At 41.3% G+C, this 19,962-nt stretch overlaps 1 protein-coding gene across 3 annotated transcripts in view; it reads right to left on the bottom strand.

The window, feature by feature from the left end:
* Positions 1–19,962, bottom strand: part of LOC136218582 (alpha,alpha-trehalose-phosphate synthase [UDP-forming] 1-like) — a 37,468-nt gene that overhangs the window by 13,648 nt on the left and 3,858 nt on the right. For all 3 annotated transcript variants that reach the window (XM_066005553.1, XM_066005551.1, XM_066005552.1), the window contains 3 exons: positions 13,632–13,746; positions 13,383–13,484; positions 11,836–11,986 (listed from right to left, as the gene is read on the bottom strand). In XM_066005553.1, coding sequence (XP_065861625.1) covers positions 11,836–11,986; positions 13,383–13,484; positions 13,632–13,746 — 368 coding nt within the window. The remainder of the gene's footprint in view (positions 1–11,835; positions 11,987–13,382; positions 13,485–13,631; positions 13,747–19,962) is intronic.

The raw sequence follows: 19,962 nt of genomic DNA, 5'->3' as shown, positions 1-19,962 counted from the left end.
AGGCGCAAGGCGGGGGGGGCGCGCCTTAGAAACACGAGGCGCATAAAATAAAATAAAAGTATATACTCTATTACTAGTTAAGCATAAACAAAAAAAAAACAACATTTATGACCACACAAACAAAACCAAATAAAAACATAATACTAAATCATACTTCATAAAGACGCCAAATTAAGTTCATACTTCATAAAGACACGTATACTTAACTTCTTAACCTAAAGTGCGGAACTATAACTAATGCTGGTAAATTAATAACCATTCATTGTCAATTAAAAAGAACACACAACAAAAACTAATAATCATCATCATCAAGATCATCCTCCAAATTAATATGGTCCTCTCCATATACTTAACGTGACTTCTTCTCCTAACATATACTTAACTTGACTTCTCCTAATATTTCTCTATTCTTTATATATTTAATTATGATTGGGACACTTCATATTCTTATTTAAATTAAGGGTTATGATTAATCTTATTTAAGTTAGATTAGTGGTTGAGATTAATAAAGCAGTTATTTTAATAAAAAAAACTGTAAAAATAAATGTAAAAAAAAACCCTAAGCAAAACTGCCAGGCACACCAGGCTCCAAGGCGTGAGTGAGGCGAGAGCCTTTTTTACAGCGCCTCAATTTTAAGGTTCAAGGCTCAAGACCTTGAGCCTTGCTCGAGGCGCGCCTTTAACAACTATGCACCTAACAAGAAATAGCATATTTAACACAAACAATATAGTCACTTCTTTCTCAATTTTTCCTCATGCTTTGGAAATTAAAATTTATATTGTAAAAGTAGATCAAATCTTGATATTTTCTCAAAATTACATTTTATTCAAGAATTTAAAAAAAAAGAGAGAGAAAGAATTTACTTTTATTGTTAATTAAGCATGTGAATGCACAAAGAATTTCCATTTGACTTGACTTGCTGCAATTTTATCATCTCAAAATGATGTTGACACAAATACAGTCAACGAAAAAATAAATCCTCTTGTGATAGGTTGATTGGTGTTCATATGTAACCATGATTCTAAGAGAGAGGACCCGTTTAGTATTAAAAAGTAGAAGAGCCATTACTTTATCTAACATAAACTTAAGGTTCTATCATAGTTGTTAAAGGCGCGCATCAGGCAACAATCAGGGGTTAGCACCTCTCCCTGTGTGAGGCAGGCGATGTCAGCAAGGTGCGTGCCTCTGTGCACCTTGAGTCGGGTGCGCCTAGGAGCAATTGTAGGGTATTTTAAGGTTTTTTAAGCTTCTAATCACAGCAATAGAAAGTCCTTATGATGGTGGACTCAGATTAAGTTAGAAACAACAACAACAACAAAGCCTTAGTCCCGAAATGATTTGGGGTCGGCTAACATGAACCATCATATAAAACCGTAAAATCAAGTCGTGTCAGCGACACAAATTCTCGCCCTCCACTCTTTCCTATCCACTACCATATTTTCCTCAATTCCCAATAAACTCATATCACTCTCGATCACCCTCCTCCAAGTTTGCTTAGGTCTTCCCCTACCCCTCACCACTACATCCCTTTGCCACTCTTCAGTCCTCCTAACCGGCGCATCAAGCGCTCTTCGTCTTACATGATCAAACCACCTTAGTCGGTTTTTCCTCATTTTATTCTCAATAGATGTAACCCCTACTTTTGTCCTAATTATTTCATTACTCACCCGATCCTTTCTCGTATGACCACACATCCATCTCAACATACGCATCTCCACCACCGACATCTTATGAGTGTGACAGTGTTTCACTGCCCAACATTCCGTACCATACAACAATGCTGGTCTGATTGCCGTGCGGTAAAATTTTCCCTTCAATCTATTTGGCATGCCAGGGTCACAAAGGAAACCCGTAGCACTCTTCCACTTCGCCCAACCAAATTTAATCCTATGAGCAACATCTCCATCTACTTCTCCATCCGTTTGGATAATAGATCCTAAATACCGAAAGCAATCCGATGCTTGAACAACTCTCCCATCTAGGGTGATTGTCCCTGCCTCCCTACTCCTATCGCCGCTAAACTTACACTCCAAATATTTTGTCTTATTTCGGCTCAGCTTAAAGCCTCTAGATTCTAAAGTTTGCCTCCATAGTTCCAACTTCCTCTCCACGCCTTCTTTCGTCTCATCAGCCAACACAATATCATCTGCAAACAACATGCACCATGATATACCATCTTGGAGTGAACTCGTTAGTTCATCCATAACGATGGCAAAAAGAAATGGGTTTAGTGCAGAACCTTGATGCACTCCAATCGTAATAGGGAACTCTTCAGTCTTCCCAACACTGGTGCGTACACTCGTGCATGCTCCCTCATACATGTCCTTTATGATGTCAACATATTTCCGCGAAATGTCTTTCCTTATTAAGGCCCACCAAAGTACTTCCATTGGTACCTTATCATATGCCTTCTCCAAGTCGATGAAAACCATATGCAAGTCTTTCTTCTTATTTCGATAGTGCTCCATTAATTGTCTCATTAGATGGATGGCTTCCATAGTTGATCTTCCCGGCATAAAGCCAAACTGGTTTTCCGAGATCTTCACCGTCCTCCTTAGCCTTTGTTCGATCACTCGCTCCCACAGTTTCATAGTGTGACTCATTAATTTGATTCCTCGATAGTTGGCACAATCTTGGACATCGCCTTTGTTCTTATACAACAGGATTAGGATACTTTTCCTCCATTCGGATGACATCTTATTGTTTCTCCAAATTTTGTTGAAGAACGTCGCCAACCATTCGATTCCTCTTTCTCCCAAACATCTCCAAATCTCAATAGGGATGCCATCAGGTCCTACTGCTTTCTTCAATCTCATCTTATTTAATACCATTTTGACTTCACCCTTTTGAATTCTCCGTATGCATTCACGATTTATCATATCGTGAGGGATACTTATATCTCCAACCTCTTGTCCGCGATCTCCATTAAATAAGTTATCAAAATAGGACCTCCATCGTTCCTTGATATCCTTATCTCCAACTAGGACTTTTTGGTCCACATCCTTCACACATTTAACTTTTCCGAGATCTCGCGTCTTCCTATCTCTCATCCGAGCAATTCTATATATGTCTCTTTCCCCTTCCTTCGTATCCAATCTTGTGTACAGATCCCGATTCACCTTTGCTCTAGCATCTCGTATGACCTTCTTACTTCCCTTTTAGCCTCTTTGTACTTTTCGTAGTTCTCATCACTCCTGCACTTCCCTAATATTTTATAGGATTCTCGCTTACTCTTTACTGCTTGTCGTACTTCTTCTGTCCACCAAGATGTGTCCTTACCCGGTGGCATGCTACCTTTAGATTCCCCTAGAACTTCCTTCGCTACCTCCCTTATACTATGCTCCATCTTAGCCCATATCGAATCTATATCTAAATCCATATTACAAGTCCAAATATCTTTTTTGGCCATCTCATCCACAAATTTTTGTTGATTCTCCCCTTGCAGTTTCCACCACTTAATCTTAGTCTCCACTTGTGGTGTTCGTTTTCTCATACATCTCCTACTTCGAAAATCAAGCACCACTATCCATTGATGATGAATAGGGACTATAAAGACTAAAGAGTTTAGTCTTGCTTGAGGAAAAGTAATTATTATTAGACTCTTAGTTATTAGCTTAGTGTTTAGTTGAAGTTGAACTTTGGTCTTTAGATTTAAATTTTATTGTGAATTATACTTATGTTTAAGTAGTTAATTAGAATTTATCTCATGCATTTTCTACCAGCAGAGAGGCTGCAGATACATGTCCACCTGTTTATTTAATACCCTAAGCAGGATCAGTTGCAGGTATCGAGCGTGTTCATCGGTTCCAGTCTTATTTCCCGACTTGATTCCTTCCTTTAACCCCCTTTTTCTACTTTTTTTCCCTTCATCTTTCCTTTCAGAATCGAGGTCGGCCCCTATTTAATAGGGGTACCAGTGTGTAAGCTAGGATTTTCTGAAGAAGCACCCCTTCTTGCTATGGGACTAATAATAAGGGGAATCAGAATCTGATAAGAGAAGGATTTTCTCTCTCTCTCTCTCTTGTCTCTCTTCTAGGGTTTATGGTGAAAAGGATTAGGGAAAGATCTAGGGAGGGGAGCCGGGTGGAGGTTTAGGGGTGGTGTCGGCTTTGGCTTGGGCGGATCTGGTGGAGGAGGGCGCCGGGGATAGGGTAGGAAGGCGTGATGGTTGGGGCGGTGCGCTGGATGGGGGCAAGGAGATGCGGGGCCGCGTGGAGGAAAGCGGATCGGAGGATGGCATAAGCAGCGTGGCAGTATCGGTGGGATCTGATGGACTGGAGACCGTGCACGGGCGTGCGGCTGGGGCAGGGGCTATTTCCAACGCGGGAGGGAAGGCGCCTCCTGGGCAGGCCGATTCCGCTGCGGATGAGGTGGGGCAGGCGTGTGAGGGGGCCGGCGTTATCTCTAGCAGCGGGCAGGCGGGAGCTGATGCGGAAAGGGCGGGGCGGCTTGGTGAGAGTACCGGCGTCTTTGCCAGCAGTGGAGTTAGGGTAGGCGTGGGGAGTGTCGGCACTCCTGCTGGGCAGTGTGCAGGGGATGCCGGCGAGACGGCTAGGCAAGGCGCTGGGATTGTCGGCGGTTCTGCAGGGCCGAGCATAGGGGCTGCCGGCAATCCTGCTGGGCAGTCTAGGGAGGGGGCTGGCGCGAGGTCAAGCAGGATAGGGGTTGGTCAATTTGGGGCGGCGGCTCTTGTGCAGGCTGCCTTAGGTCATATTAAGGAAATAAATGGATTGTCGGACAGGGTTGGTGAGGAGTGTGGGATTCAGAGTCAGGGTAACTCGGTTTCTCCCAAATCAAGGGTGGGGAATAATGGTATAGGCCAACTCTCGTGGAAAGATACTGTTATGGGGGTAGTGGAGGAGGAGCCTTGTATGGACGAGGTTAGGATGGAAGGGGATTATGAAGAGGTGTTCTCCGATTCAGATGTTGAGGATGGTGAACATGATGACCCGCTTTGTCCGGTGATTAGACTCTCGTCTGCTGAAAAGCGCGATCTCAGACAAAAGTGGAAGCTATCCCTTATAGTTACTCTTCTTGGGAAGAGAATTAGTTTTCACTATTTCGCCCAGAGGATACAAGCACAGTGGGCTAAGAAAGGTAAAGTGACGATTACCGACTTAGAGAATGATTACTATGTTGTTAAATTTACTCGTGTGGAAGATTATAATGTTGTGGTCAAAGGAGGGCCATATATCATTTCCAACCAGGTTCTGGCTTTGAGGCCATGGGTTCCTAATTTTAACCCTCATGATTGCTCGGTAAGCAGAATTTTGACTTGGGTTAGGTTTCCGGGCCTGCCTATTGAGTATTATAGTGAAACTTTCCTCAACAAGATAGGAAGTATGGTTGGGAAGGTGCATCATGTGGATAAAACTACGGTGGGGGCTATCAGAGGTAAATTTGCTAGGGTTTGTATTGATGTTGATCTTGCTAAACCCCTGTTATCAAAATTCTGTGTTCGTGATAAGGTGTTCCTTATTGAATATGAAGGGTTACATAACATCTGTTATGATTGTGGTATGTATGGACATACTAGGGAGGGATGCCCGAAGAGGGAGAGGGTGGTGGAAATGGAAGCTGAGGGTAATGCTGGAAGAACTGAAGGGATCCAAGGTGAGGGGAGGAATTTTGGCCCCTGGATGGTCGCGAAGAGGCCTGCTAGACGTAGGACTCAGCCTTCTGTTGCTCAGAATCGTCCCCCTGATATAAACCCCAAGACAAAGGCTATCATTCAAAATCCTAATGACAAGCCTAGTTTCAAAGAAAAACCTAACCCCAAAGTCATTGAGGCTTCCAGGGCTGGGGCTGAGATCATTTCAGGTTCCAGGTTTGGGGCCCTGGCGATTGAGGAAGATCGAGATTCTGGTATGGTTGACGAACAAATTGATCAAAGCATGCCAGGATTAGAATCTATAGAGCCTTCAACTAAGGTGACTGAAAATGTTAACCCCCTCTTTGTATCCAAAGGTGTTTCCCAGGGAAGTTCCCAGACTTTGGCTTATCAAAGGAAGAAAAAATTGATTGAGGTTAGTGTTCCTAGTCAGGGTGGGGATCCTGGAATCGGGAAAAGTATGGGTGTTAATAAATCTAGTATGAAAAAGCTTAAAGGCAAACAGAAAGGTAGCCTTAATTCTTTGGGGTTACCTGAAAAGAGAGGGCCTGCGGGTACCTCGGCAAGGCTCTTAGGAGCCCCTAATAAATACCTATCTTAGGGTTGTGGGTACGGTCGGTTGTCCTCCTTTCTATGGATTTGCTGTGTTGGAATGTTAGAGGTGCGGCTAGTAAGGCTACCCGTGTCCATGTTAATGATCTCATTAATCAGTTTAATCCTTCTTGTTTTGCTTTGTTGGAAACTAAGATTAGTGGAGTCAAAGCAGATGAGGTGGTTAATAAGTTTAGGAGCTGGAAATGTGTTAGATCGGAGGCGACTGGCCGTGCTGGTGGGATTTGGCTTTTCTGGAAGCCAGATCGGATTCATTTCGATATTATTGGCATGGATAAGCAGTTTATTCATTGCAAAGTGTGTGTTTCGGGGAATAAATCATTTTTTGTTACCCTGGTTTATGCCGACCCTATTTTGGCTAACCGTAAACGTCTTTGGGAAGTCCTCTATTCTATGAGTGTTAGCATATCTGAGCCTTGGTTTGTTGCTGGGGACTTCAATGATATTGCTGTTATGGGTGATCAAAGAGGGGGTTCGCATCACTATGTCAATCGCTGCCTTCATCACAAGAATAGTATGGATTTATGTGGTCTTTCGGACCTTGGGGCTTCTGGGCATAAGTTCACTTGGAAGCGCAATAGTACCTTTGTTCGTTTGGATAAGGTTTATGCTAATATTTTAGCACAGACTACCTTCCCTGAGTGCTCTGTGTTGAACCTGCCGTTCCGCCACTCGGACCACTGCCCTATTTTGTTTAGACTGTTGAGAGGCAATCGTCCTAAGGGTGAGAGGCCTTTCCGTTATCAGTTGGCTTGGGAATCTCATCCTAATTTTAAGGAGTTCGTCCATGATAACTGGAAACCTCATTCGAATGTCCTTCAAGCTGCTGATGTCTTCAGGACTAATGTGTTGGGGTGGAATAAGAATGTCTTTGGGCATATCATCAGGAGGAAAAAGAAGTTACTAAATAGAATTGAGGGCATTCAGCATAGATTGGAGGTTAGGTTTGATCATGGTTTGAATGGCCTTCTTCGTACCCTTCAGAAGGAGCTTGAAGCGGTGCTCAGGCAGGAGGAGCTTCTTTGGTTTCAGAAGTCTAGGAAATCCTGGATCAAAGATGGGGATCGTAATACCAAGTATTTTCATCTCTCTACCATCATTAGGAGGCAGAGGAATAGAATTGATGCTATTAAGAACCCCAATGGTGATTGGGTCTATGAGAATGATGCTATTCGGAATTTGGCCCTGGATTTCTATAAGGATATGTTTAAAGAGGAACCTGTTCAGCTGGAGAGGGCTCATTCTGTGGCTACCTTCCCTATGGTGGGGGAGGAGGCTATTCGGGATGCTTTCCGACCTATTTCCGTGAAGGAAATTGATCAAGCTATTTTGAGTATTGGGGCGACTAAAGCTCCTGGGATTGATGGCCTGCCTGCTGGCTTTTACCATAAGCACTGGGAGGTGGTGAAGGAGGGCATCTATAACTTTATCATAGGTATTTTTAATGGTTCTCAAGATATTGGGCTGGTGAACAAAACCCTTCTGGTTCTGATTCCTAAAATTGAGAAGCCTTCCTCCTTTTTGCATATGAGGCCTATTAGTCTTTGTAATGTTCTCTATAAGACTGTTACAAAGATTGTGGCTAATAGAATTCGTTGCATTCTCCCGGATATCATTTGTCAGAATCAGGGTAGTTTTGTGCCTAGTAGACAAATGATGGATAATGTGGTTATTGCCCAAGAGATGGTCCACACTATGAAGATTAGGAAGGGGAAGAAGGGCATTGTGGCTCTTAAGTTGGACCTGGAGAAAGCCTATGATCGCATCAACTGGAGTTTCCTATGGAGAGTCTGGAGAGAGCTAGGATCCCTGAAAATTGGAGGAGCCTTATTAAGGTTTGCATCTCTTCTCCTGTTTTTCAAGTTATGATTAATGGGGATATGTCAGAGGAATTTTCTCCGGGCAGAGGTATCCGTCAAGGTGATCCTATGAGTCCCTTCCTTTTTGTTATCGCAATGGAAAGGTTGTCTCATCTGATCCAAGATGCTGTCGATAGTGGGAATTTCCACCCGGTGGCTATCAATCGTTTCTTCCCTCAGGTTACTCACCTTTTCTTTGCAGATGATGTTCTTATTTTTCTAGAAGGCAATGAAGAGCAGTTGAGTTTGATTATGGACATCCTTGAGTGTTTCTGTTCGGCCTCGGGTCAGAAGCTCAATATCCAAAAATCCAGGATGATGTGCTCTAACAATATGGATAAAAAAGTTTGTAAGAAGTTGAGTGATATCTCGGGTATTCCTCTGACCAACTCTCTGGGGAAGTATCTGGGTGTCCCCTTTCATAGTGCTAGAGTTTCTAAAATGTCCTTTAAAGATACTTTGGATAAGGCTAATATGAAATGTGTCACGTGGAAAGCTAAGACTCTCTCTCTCTCTGGCCGCCTTACGCTGATCCAATCTGTTAATTGTGCGGCTCCCAACCACATTATGCAGGCTTGTCATCTTCCTGGCCCTGTGCTTAAAGATCTTGATAAAATTAATCGTAGATTCCTGTGGGGCGAAGCTGAGGAGGGAAGGAAAATTCACCTTGTTCCTTGGAGAGAGGTTTGTCAGCCTAAAGCTATGGGAGGTCTGGGCATTAGGAGAGCTGAAGACAATAATAAAGTCTTATTAATGAAACTCCTGTGGCGGATGTGGCAATCCCCTTCGGCCCTATGGGTCCAGCTTCTCTGTGGGAAGTATCGAAAGGATAAAGTTTTTGGGGGTCCAAAGGATAGAGTGCTTAATTGCTCCTTTCTTTGGAAAGGTATCAATGCTATTTTTGCTGAATTTTGTCATGGTATTGGGTGGAATGTGGGTAATGGCAGGTCAATCAGTTTCTGGAAGGATATTTGGTTAGGGAAAAAACCTTTGTTGGAAGTTTGTACTTCCTTGCCTCCTTTGGACATCCATGACTGGAAGATTGCTGACGTTGTGAACTCTGAGGGAGAGTGGATGTGGGATAAATTTGAGTCTTTCCTCAATCTGGAAACGCTCCTATCTATTAGAGGGATTCAGATCAGTACTCATTTGGAGGACAAGGATAGTTACTGTTGGGCCCTGACAAACAATGGGACCTATTCGTGTAAATCTGCTTTTCAGTCGTTTAATCAGGGTTTGGAGTCTTCTTCCCCGGGAGTGTGGAAGACGATTTGGGCCTTAAAAGTGCCGTACCGCATGAGAAGTTTCCTGTGGCTGGGGGCTAGGAATAGGTTGCTTACTAATGCGGAGAGAAAAAGAAGACATCTGGTGGATTCTGGAGCCTGTGGGAGATGTAGAGGTTCTGAGGAAACCCTGTGCCATGCTCTCAGGGATTGTGAGGATAGTAAAGAGGTGTGGAGGAAAATTCTCCCGAGGGATGTGCTTTCTTCCTTTCTTACCCATTCTGAGAATGATTGGTTTGTTGATGGAGTAAAAGGGGTTCTCCTGCCTGGGGAGAAGGGGGTTCTTCTGTTTGTTTGTGGTGGTTTGCCATCAGCTTTGGAAATGGCGGAATGAGAAGATCTTTGGAGGTGGAGAGTCTTTTCAGCCTAATGTCCTTGAGTTCTTCTCTAAGAGACTTAATACCATGGTTGATAGTTTTGCTGATGACCCTTTGGCTAGAGCTGTTCAGAGGAAGGAGGTTAGTCTTTTAGGCTGGCGTAGGCCAAGGGAAGGGGTGGTTAAGCTCAACACAGATGGGTCTTGTCTTAGTGATGGGAGAATTGCTGCAGGAGGTATCCTTAGGGATGATGGCGGTAGATGGGTTTCTGGCTTCTCCCAGAACCTGGGCATTGGTTCTTCCTTTTCGGCAGAACTTTGGGGTATTTTTTCAGGTCTTAAGCTTGCTAAAAATCTAGGGGTGAAAAAGATTCTTGTTGAATCGGACAACCAAGAAGCGGATAGAATGATTTCAGAAGGCAACGCTGTTTGCCGAAATAATATGAACATCATTAAAAGTATTATAAGGATCAGATCCTCTTTTGAGTTTATTGAGTTTGCTCATATCTTTAGAGAGCAAAACCGCGTTGCGGATCGTCTGGCGTTGGAAGGGCACTCTGAGTTGTTGGGTCTTTCTACCTTTTCTTCCCCTCCGGGCTTCATTTCTTCTTTGATTTTGGAGGATATGGTGGGAGTCAGTTTCCCTAGGCTGATCCCGGGTTGAGGTTTTTTTGTTTTTTGTTTTTCCTTTCCTTTCCTACCAAAAAAAAAAAAAAAATCTGATAAGAGAAGAAAGAAGTGTCAGGCTAGGCACCGAATTGGATAGAAATGATTTGTTTTGATTGATGAGATCGGGCGACCGAGTGCCCAAAGGTATTGCTCGAGCAAGCACATGATAGCAGCAGAGGGAACAGTCATCGATAGAGTGAGTGTAGCAGGGGAGTGAAGCAATGAATCATGGTTGGAATTGCTACTTCCATCAACGGCTCTTACAAGGTTCATCTAGGCGACTGCAGGCATTCAAGTTGAAACTTGGTAAGACTCCCTACAAGTTGGCCTACCTATATAAACATGGCATTCGCACTTTCTTCCTGTATGCAACGTACGAAAAGGAAGGGTTATGCCAAGGTCAAGGGCGCAAGAAAAGAAGGCTGACTATTAGATCCATCTCCTGCCTCAGGATTGGAATCGGAAACTCCATCTTCTTTGGCTGTTCCAGCGATAGTGAGCTCCGAAGAGTTTTTTTCTATTATCCCCGATGGCCCACATACAATGTCAATGAGCGCTAGGAATGAAAAAAGCCAACCAGTTTGAATCCTTAATTTTCTCAATAAGTCTTTCTTCATTTTGTGAGCAAGAAGCCTTCCCCTAACTCTACTCTGGACATCTTATTGCTTCTTGCATGCTCTATTTACTTTAAGGGGATTGGCCTGCTTTGACTTCTAGGCTTGAAGCCTTCATCTTTGAATTTTCTTCTACGAAGGGAAATGCACTTGCAGAAGATCGTGAAGAATATTCATCAAATTGTGCAAATTGTCCGCCAGCCAGTGTGAGAGTGAGAGTTTACAGTGTTCTAGTTCTAATACAGCTAGGTAACTTAAAATCAGGAGAAATCGAATCGGAATCAAAGGAATTGGGGGACAGATTAAAATTGTTGTTATTTGACTATTTGTGTAATTTTAGAATTGTTAACTGTTGTTATTTATAATTTTATATGTTATTTTGTTTTGGTGTGCCTTCCGTCGCGCTCCAGGACCCCCTTGTGCCTTTCACAACTGTGGGTTCTATACAATAATTATATTTGATACAGTGATTGTCAGTTTTAAAAATGAATGTAAGACGCTGCTGAAGATGTTTTTAGGCAAGTTAACACATTGTAATCTAATCCTCCTCAAACAAGATCCCAAATTTTTTCATATGATTCTGCATTCAGTAATTTATGTGACTGACGACGAAGTTACACCATCAGTTAGCATTGTGTGCAATGTATAATTGACACCTAGAAATATTTTTACCATAACCATGCCTAATAACTAAGGTATAAATTTCTTGTGCACAACCCATTGTGTTGCTTCTTATAGATTAGGCAAGTTAAACCTCAAGCTTCACACTCAAAATATACCAAACAAATAACTGATATTTAGTGAAAACATCAGATGAACAGCAGTACAACACTGGTTAAGGAACAAGAAGCATTTGATGAGGAAACATACACTCAGGAACATCAGTACGCGTAGGCACTGCAATCTGTAGAAGAACGACTTTGTCACGCCAGGTAGGATTCTCCTCAAGGAATTTTTCAAATGCAAGTATCTTCTGTGGAATTCCCTTAATCATATCAAGGCGATCAACACCTAACATTACCTGCAAATTAATAAAAACATCAGTAACCAGATAGCAAGAAAAGTAACCTTCACATCTATGGGGAAAAAGCAACAGGCAATAAACTTTTTGAAATTTTGAGTTTAGAGTTACGAAACAAATGTGGCAAAGACTTATATAATTTTCTGGTATATGAATATTTTGCTCTCCTAATGCATCACAGCTTCTCAAGTATCATTATATCACCAGCAGCATTACATATTCATCATAAGTTCACAACAATCTTTTAAAAAACTATCATATTGTAAACAGGTCTATATCTAAATTGAAAAGGAGCCTTTTTGTTTAACCTTGCAATTGAATGAAAAACATGTATCCTGATATATTCTTTTAAATTATTTAGTACATGAGCAATCAGAAGTACTTCATGATATATATAATATAAGAACGTGATATTTCTTTCCACGTATAAAAGGGCGGCCCGGTGCACTACGCATCCCCGCTAAGCGAAAGTCCGGGGAGGGGTCCCAGCACAAAGGCTTGCCCCCAATATACCCTTGTGGTGGGACCCCTCCCCGGACCCTTGCTTAGCGGGGACGTGTAACCAGGCCGCCCTTTTATACGTGGAAAGAAATATCATGTTCTTATATTATATATATCATGAAGTACTTCTGATTGCTTGTGTACTAAATAATTTAAAAGAATATATCAGGATACAAAATTAACTTGTGCTCTTCTTTCTTTCTTTCACACTGGAAGCGAATTGGAATAGCCTCCACAAATGGCTTTGTTGTGAGAATCATTTTCACTACTTTAATTTTTCAGTCATCATTATGAACTAACTGATCATACAAGGCAAAGGAATCATTCTTACTTGCACTAGCTATCCATCATGTCAACATAGTAAGAAAGAGAAAGGAAATAATTAGACAAAATCCTAATTGCAATTTCAGACAATATTAGACAAGCCAGAAATTTATAGTCAAGCAGAAACTGTATATATCAAAGGAGGCTCCAAAAGGACATTCGAAATCCAACCACACATCCCCCAAAACCTTGATAGCTAACCTGTTGTCTCATCATAAGCTGATTCATAAAATTCAAGCCATCTAATTGGCAGGAGCTGGCAAACAAAGATGATCAGTAATGTTTGGTAGATTTATAAGCGCCACCAATGTTTCCTCAAAAGTACCATCTTTTATGAGATTGAATGATTGGGAAAATGAATTTCCTTCTAGAAAAAAGAAAACTTTTGGTTCTCTCTTTGAACAGTTACATTGACCAAACGCAAGCAATATGCTGCCTATATAGAAAAAATTAAACAATGCTGACTATATTCTGACTGTAGTTAAAATATAAATAATCAGATTTGAAGTAACTAACAAATGTCACAACTAAGTCATACAAAGCAAAATTATGAAATGAAGAACATGTCTACCTTTCGGCCTGCAAATCTTTCTTTCAATTCTTTGATGTGATCTTGGACTTGAGGGACTTCTAGTGCTCTTATGAACCGTTCAGAGTCTATCCCAATTGGAAACTAGTGGGCAAAAGAAAATGATCACAATTAGTATAACAAAGGTAATCATGTATTTCTTCAATGTGAAACAGCTGATGCCAGGTGAAACAACAAAAGGTAATTAGTGGCACACAAGTAAATTGCAATAATAGTTGTATTCAGACGTACCGCAGCAACTCGAGTCAGCCTTCCTTGATTCTCCACTCCTTCAGGGGTCCCTTCGAGTCCAAGAATACGTGTACAAGCACTAACGAAGTGCCTTGCATAGTCATAGGTATGGAATCTGAAGAAGAGAATGAAACTATCTAACTCCTTTTTTGAATGTGCACATGTTGATACAAGTGTAGAAAACTATAGCAAGAAAAATGTTGCAATTGATGAACTGATTACATAGAAACATAAAAACCACAGTTCTAAGTTACAATCCTGTATAACTAAAGGAACAATGCCTCTGAGTATCCATAAGTTCTAACTTAGATTGAAATTTACAATCAATACAATATAACATATATATTCTGTATTGCTAATGTGAAACACTTGAGCTACCAATAAACAATCAAAAGCTATATAAAACTAAAGATGAGTAGTAAAAGGGTAAGTTGTAAAAACTGAAACATTAAGAGTAGAGCCACAACAGAAAATAAAGCTGAAAGAGCAATAAAAAATAAAAAATTAGCTACAGATCACAAATCATCGGCGAAAAAAACACAATATTCATGTACAAGTACAGAAAGTAGCAAATAATATGATCTGGTTGTTTGAACATAATCCTCAAGGAGTAGGTATGTACTCATGTATATACAGTGTCTCACCTGAAGAGTATGGATAGCACCTTGGAAGTGTCGGGTGTAGATCCTGGGTTAAACTGGAATATAGATTAAAGATACAAAATGTGTGTAGATATAATTATATAGATATACTTAAACTAAGATAAATTATTTTTTATTCCATACAAAAAGGGCGAGCCTTGGCACAACGGCAAACGTTGTTGTCGTGTGACCGAGAGGTCATGGGTTTGAGTCTTAGGAGCGGCCTCTTGCCAAAAATATTGGCAGGGGAAGGCTTGCTCCCAGTACACCCTTGTGGTGGGACCCCTCCCCGGACCCTCGCTTAGCGGGGACGCATAGTGCACCGGGCCGCCCTTTTTGTATCCTTTACTGTACTCTGCATAATGCTAGATATAATTAATTGTAAAATGAGTATAAGTCTGCTTCCTATCCTCTAGACCTATCTGCCAAAAACGTCAGAAAATTTCAAAAGAACTCCTCCTCATAGGTCTATAACGCTGAACTCCTCCTCATAGGTCTATAACGCTGAATACAATGAATTATATAATCTATAATGACTCCCTGCAGCCCTCAAATCTGTGAAATATATTATAAAATTGCAAAAATATATACTTATGGTTTTAATCAAAACGCTGGAAATTTTGGTTCGTAAAAATATAATTATGTTATATTGCATTTATAGAAAGGAACATCCAAGTAGTTCTATGTTTTAGTTATTTGTTTACACATTATACAAAGGCAATGTAATAAATATCCTGATTACCTAAAAATGTATTTCACATGAGAGCAACTGAGGCTATGTGAAAACATTCAGTGAAGTGCAATCACTGAGAATATCAAGACAACCTGCAAATACTTTTATTATATCCAAAGAGAGTAAAGGTAGAAGAAGGATTCATTAACATAACATAAACTATGACTATAACTCAACTCACAAGAGGATTGATCTCAATCTAGTTGGATCAAACCTACGGATTTCCAAATTCTACTCTACATTGTATTGAGTTCAGGTGCCAATATCCTCCCTCAATACTTATCCCAGACTCCTAGATTTACCCTTTCTGCATCATGTTGCATGGATATTCAAAAACTTTGGTGTAAGAATATAATTCACAGACCAATGTAAAATAATCAAACAATCAAAAGAAAAAAAATCCTGCATTTTCTACTGAAAGTGATTAAACTGATCAACCATGTGAATCTATAGACAAACTATCCATTATTCCCTAAGGGATGAGTGTGCACATGGAGGCAATGTCCCAACCTATATGATGAATATTCAGATATGCATAGATCCAAAATTAGCTAGTTTCACTGTTGTTACTTAGGATAGAAGTGACATTTATTATACAATTCAATGGAAAATAGCATGTTTTTTTCTTTCTTTGGAGCACGTTCATTATTTTCTTAATTGTGCCATGTTTAGGTATTTTCAGAACAAAGAAATATAGGTCAATCTTACCCAATTAGAAGCCCTATTTCAATATGTAATTTCCTGTATTTTGTATTTCTCACACTTTATCTTACATGAGTACATATATATACAGATTTGGATTTACCTCTAAAGTCAATGTGAACTCTATCCTACAAGCAGCCCATATCTACCCCATATCTACCCTACAAGTAGCCTAAAGTCTTCTGGCAGCAGTCTGTAGCATATTATAATTTAGTTACACTCCCCCTCAAGCTGTGGCATAGATATTAATCATGCCCAGCTTGTTACATATATAGTTAACCCGACTACCCGGCAACGCTTTGGTAAATACATCTGCTAATTGTCCCCCTGTTCTGATATATGGAGTTGTGATTGTGCCATCTTCTAGCTTTTCTCGAGTAAAGTGGCAGTCAACTTCTATGTGTTTTGTTCTTTCGTTGAATACAGGATTAGTGGCAATATAAATAGCTGCTTCATTGTCACACCATAACTTCATAGGCTTAGTCTGAGCAAACCCAATCTCACCAAGAAGATGCCGTAGCCATACAAGTTCACACGTAGTTTGCGCCATAGCCCTGTACTCAGATTCTGCACTGGATCTGGATACCACACTCTGTTTTTTACTCTTCCACGATACGAGGTTGCCTCCGACAAATACGCAATAACCCGTAGTAGAACGCCTATCTGTAAGATCTCCTGCATAATCTGCATCTTTAAAACCTTCTACAGTATGATGACCATGATTTTGATACAGTATCCCATGCCCTGGAGTCCCCTTTAGATATCTCAGAATGTGACTGACAGCATCCCAATGTGAAGTTCTAGGAGATGACATAAATTGGCTGACCACACTCACTGCGAAGGAAATATCAGGACGAGTGATTGTAAGATAGTTCAATTTTCCAACGATCCGTCTGTATTTTTCAAGATTCGGAAGTAACTCTCCATCGCCAGTCTTCAACTTCCCATTTGGTATCATAGGTGCATCACAAGTCTTTGCCTCAATCAATCCAGCATCATTTAACACGTCTAGGCAATACTTTCTCTGAGTGAGATAAATCCCTTTACGGCTCCGAAAAACTTCAATCCCTAAGAAGTATTTCAATTGTCCTAGGTCCTTAGTCTGAAAACAAGTACCAAGGAAGTCTTTCAATTTCTTAATACCAATCCCATCATTCCCAGTAACAACAATATCATCTACATACACGACCAGTAAAATGCACCCGGAACTAGATGATGAGTAGAACACAGAATGATCATAAGCACTTCGACGAAGACCAAATTCTTGTACGACAGCACTGAATCGCCCAAACCAGGCACGAGGAGATTGCTTCAAACCATACAAGGACCTACGCAACCTGCAAACTTTGCCGGACTCCCCCTGAGCAACAAACCCAGGTGGTTGCTCCATGTAAAGTTCCTCACGTAAATCACCATTCAAAAAAGCATTCTTGACATCAAGTTGATAAAGTGGCCAGTTGTAAGTAGCAGCCAACGAAACAAACAATCGAATGGAGGAGAGTTTGGCAACAGGGGAAAATGTCTCTAAATAGTCGATGCCATAAGTCTGAGCATAACCTTTGGCAACCAATCGAGCTTTCAGTCGAGCAACAGAACCATCCGGGTTGAATTTGACAGTGAACACCCATTTGCAACCAATAGCACGCTTCTGAGATGGAAGAGACACAAGATCCCAAGTATGATTCTGCTCAAGGGCATGGATTTCTTCTTTCATTGCTTGAAGCCAGCCAGGATGAGTCAGTGCTTCAGAGAGAGAGGAAGGAAGAACAACCACAGAATCTAAAGAGGCTACAAAAGACTTGGAGGAGGGTGATAACGCATCATAACATACAAATGAAGAAATTGGGTAAGTGCATTGGCGGGTACCTTTGCGGAGAGCGATAGGAAGTTCAAGACTAGGATCTGAAGATGGGGAAGGATCTGGAGACAGAGCAGGAGGGGGAACACTGGCAACTGGAGCAGATGGAGCTGCAGCACTTGAGGGATGTGTGCGTCGAGAATAAACGTGATGGATGATCGGGCGGGAAGGAGCAGAAACCACCTGCTCACTCACATTGTAAACAAGATAATCATCATCAACAGGACTTGACACATTAACCGAAGGAGTTGATTCACGACTAAAGAAAGAAGTGCTTTCAAAAAACATAACATCAGCAGACACCAAATAACGACCCAAAGAAGGAGAGTAGCAACGATACCCTTTTTGAGTCCGAGAATAACCTACAAAGATACACTTGATTGATTTGGGATCAAGTTTGGAGACTTGTGGTCGCATGTCTTGAACAAAACAAGTACACCCGAAAACACGTGGTGCGAGAGGGAATAAAGAAGACGAGGGAAATAGAAGGGAGTATGGAATCTGACCATTGAGGACAGAAGAGGGCATACGGTTGATGAGAAAACATGCAGTGGACACCGCATCGGTCCAAAAAACTTTAGGAACCTGCATATGAAACAACAGTGCGCGAGCAACTTCTAATAAGTGACGGTTCTTACGTTCAGCAACACCATTTTGCTGAGGGGTAACGATGCAAGAAGTCTGATGAATAATACCATGGTGAGAAAGATATGATTGAAATGTGTTAGATACATACTCTTTAGCATTGTCACTTCGCAAAATACAAACAGATGTGTTAAAGTGTGTGCGAATCTCAGCATGAAAGGCACAAAAGGCAGTAAATAATTCTGAACGACATTTCATAGGATAAAGCCAAGTAACACGAGAATAATCATCAACAAAGGTTACAAAATAACGGAAACCAAGTTTGGACACAACAGGACATGGACCCCATACATCAGTATGCACCAAATAAAAGGGAGACTCGACACGTTTATTGATTCGCGGAGGATATGGAACTCTATGATGCTTAGCAAATTGACAAGCTTCACATTCTAGAGTACAATCACGCGGAAGACTCGGACATAATTTTTGCAAAACTGGAAAAGACGGATGACCAAATTGACAGTGAAGTTGTAAAAGAGAGGCGCTTGTGCAGGCAATGGATCTTGGCACCTGTCGAAAAGTTGAAGCAAGTACATACAATCCATTCACCAGGTTCCCTCTACCAATAATCTGCTTCGTCCCAAGATCCTGAAAAAAACAATGGGTAGGATAGAAAACAACACAACAGTTAAGAGTCTTGGTAAGTTGGCTGACAGATAATAAGTTTAGAGGAAAATGGGGTAAACATAAAACAGTTGATAAAGAAATAGTAGATGTTGGGTGAGCTGTCCCTTGTCCAATTACAGAAGCACTTGAGCCATTGGCTAACATAACAGATGGTAAATTGGTCATGTGTTGAAAAGAATAAAGGATACCTGTGTTGCCGGTCATATGGTCTGTAGCACCAGAGTCAATAACCCAACTACGAGAGGATGTGGATAGACATGCAGCAGGATTACCTGGATCAGTTGAAACGGAGGTGGAGGTTGATGGTTGTGTTGCATCATAAGTCGCAGAAAGCTGCTGAACCGAGCATACTCATCTGCAGAAATTGTGACAGAGGACGGGGTTGGGACGATACCATCATGAGTTGCAATATTTGCTGATCTCCTAGGAGCATTCGGTCCCGAGTATTGAGGCGGTCTACCATGTAATTTCCAACAATGTTTCTTAACATGCCCTTCTCCCCCACAATGATAACAAGTACGGGAGGAGCTACGGTTACCATTGGGAAGAGTATTGTCTCCACCTCTACGGCCTTGATTGGCACTGCTTACCAATGCTACTGTGTCAGACGACAACGAACTAGAACCCATTACACCATCCTTACAGACGTTGAGTAAACGAGAATAGACTTCCGCGAAGGATGGAAGTGTGCCACTCGTCAACAGCTGTGTACGGGCCACATCATATTCAGGACGTAAACCCGCCAAAAAACACTGAACAACAACACGCTCTTTCTGTGCTTGCATTTGTTTCACATCAGATACAATGGGGAACATACTGTTCTCTTCCTCGTATGCCTGCTTCACCTCAGTGTAATATTGCAGAAGAGAGCGATTTTTTTGTTCTGCACGATAAATTTTTTAACAGTAACATATGAAGATGAGACATATCCTTTTTGTTAGCATACAGAAACTCCAGATATTCCCATAACTCCTTGACAGTTTCACAGTGAGTTACAACATCATCAACAGTGGGATCGAGAGTGTTTTGGATTTGATTAAACAGTTTGTAATCCTCCATTAACCATTTCTTACGAGCATCAGCATTTGTTTTAGGTGGGGGATTACCAGTGAAATGGTCTTCTAA

Source organism: Euphorbia lathyris, chromosome 2 (genome assembly GCF_963576675.1).
Source record: "Euphorbia lathyris chromosome 2, ddEupLath1.1, whole genome shotgun sequence".
Classification (NCBI taxonomy): domain Eukaryota; kingdom Viridiplantae; phylum Streptophyta; class Magnoliopsida; order Malpighiales; family Euphorbiaceae; genus Euphorbia; species Euphorbia lathyris.
This window is presented reverse-complemented; position numbering and strand designations above follow the sequence as displayed.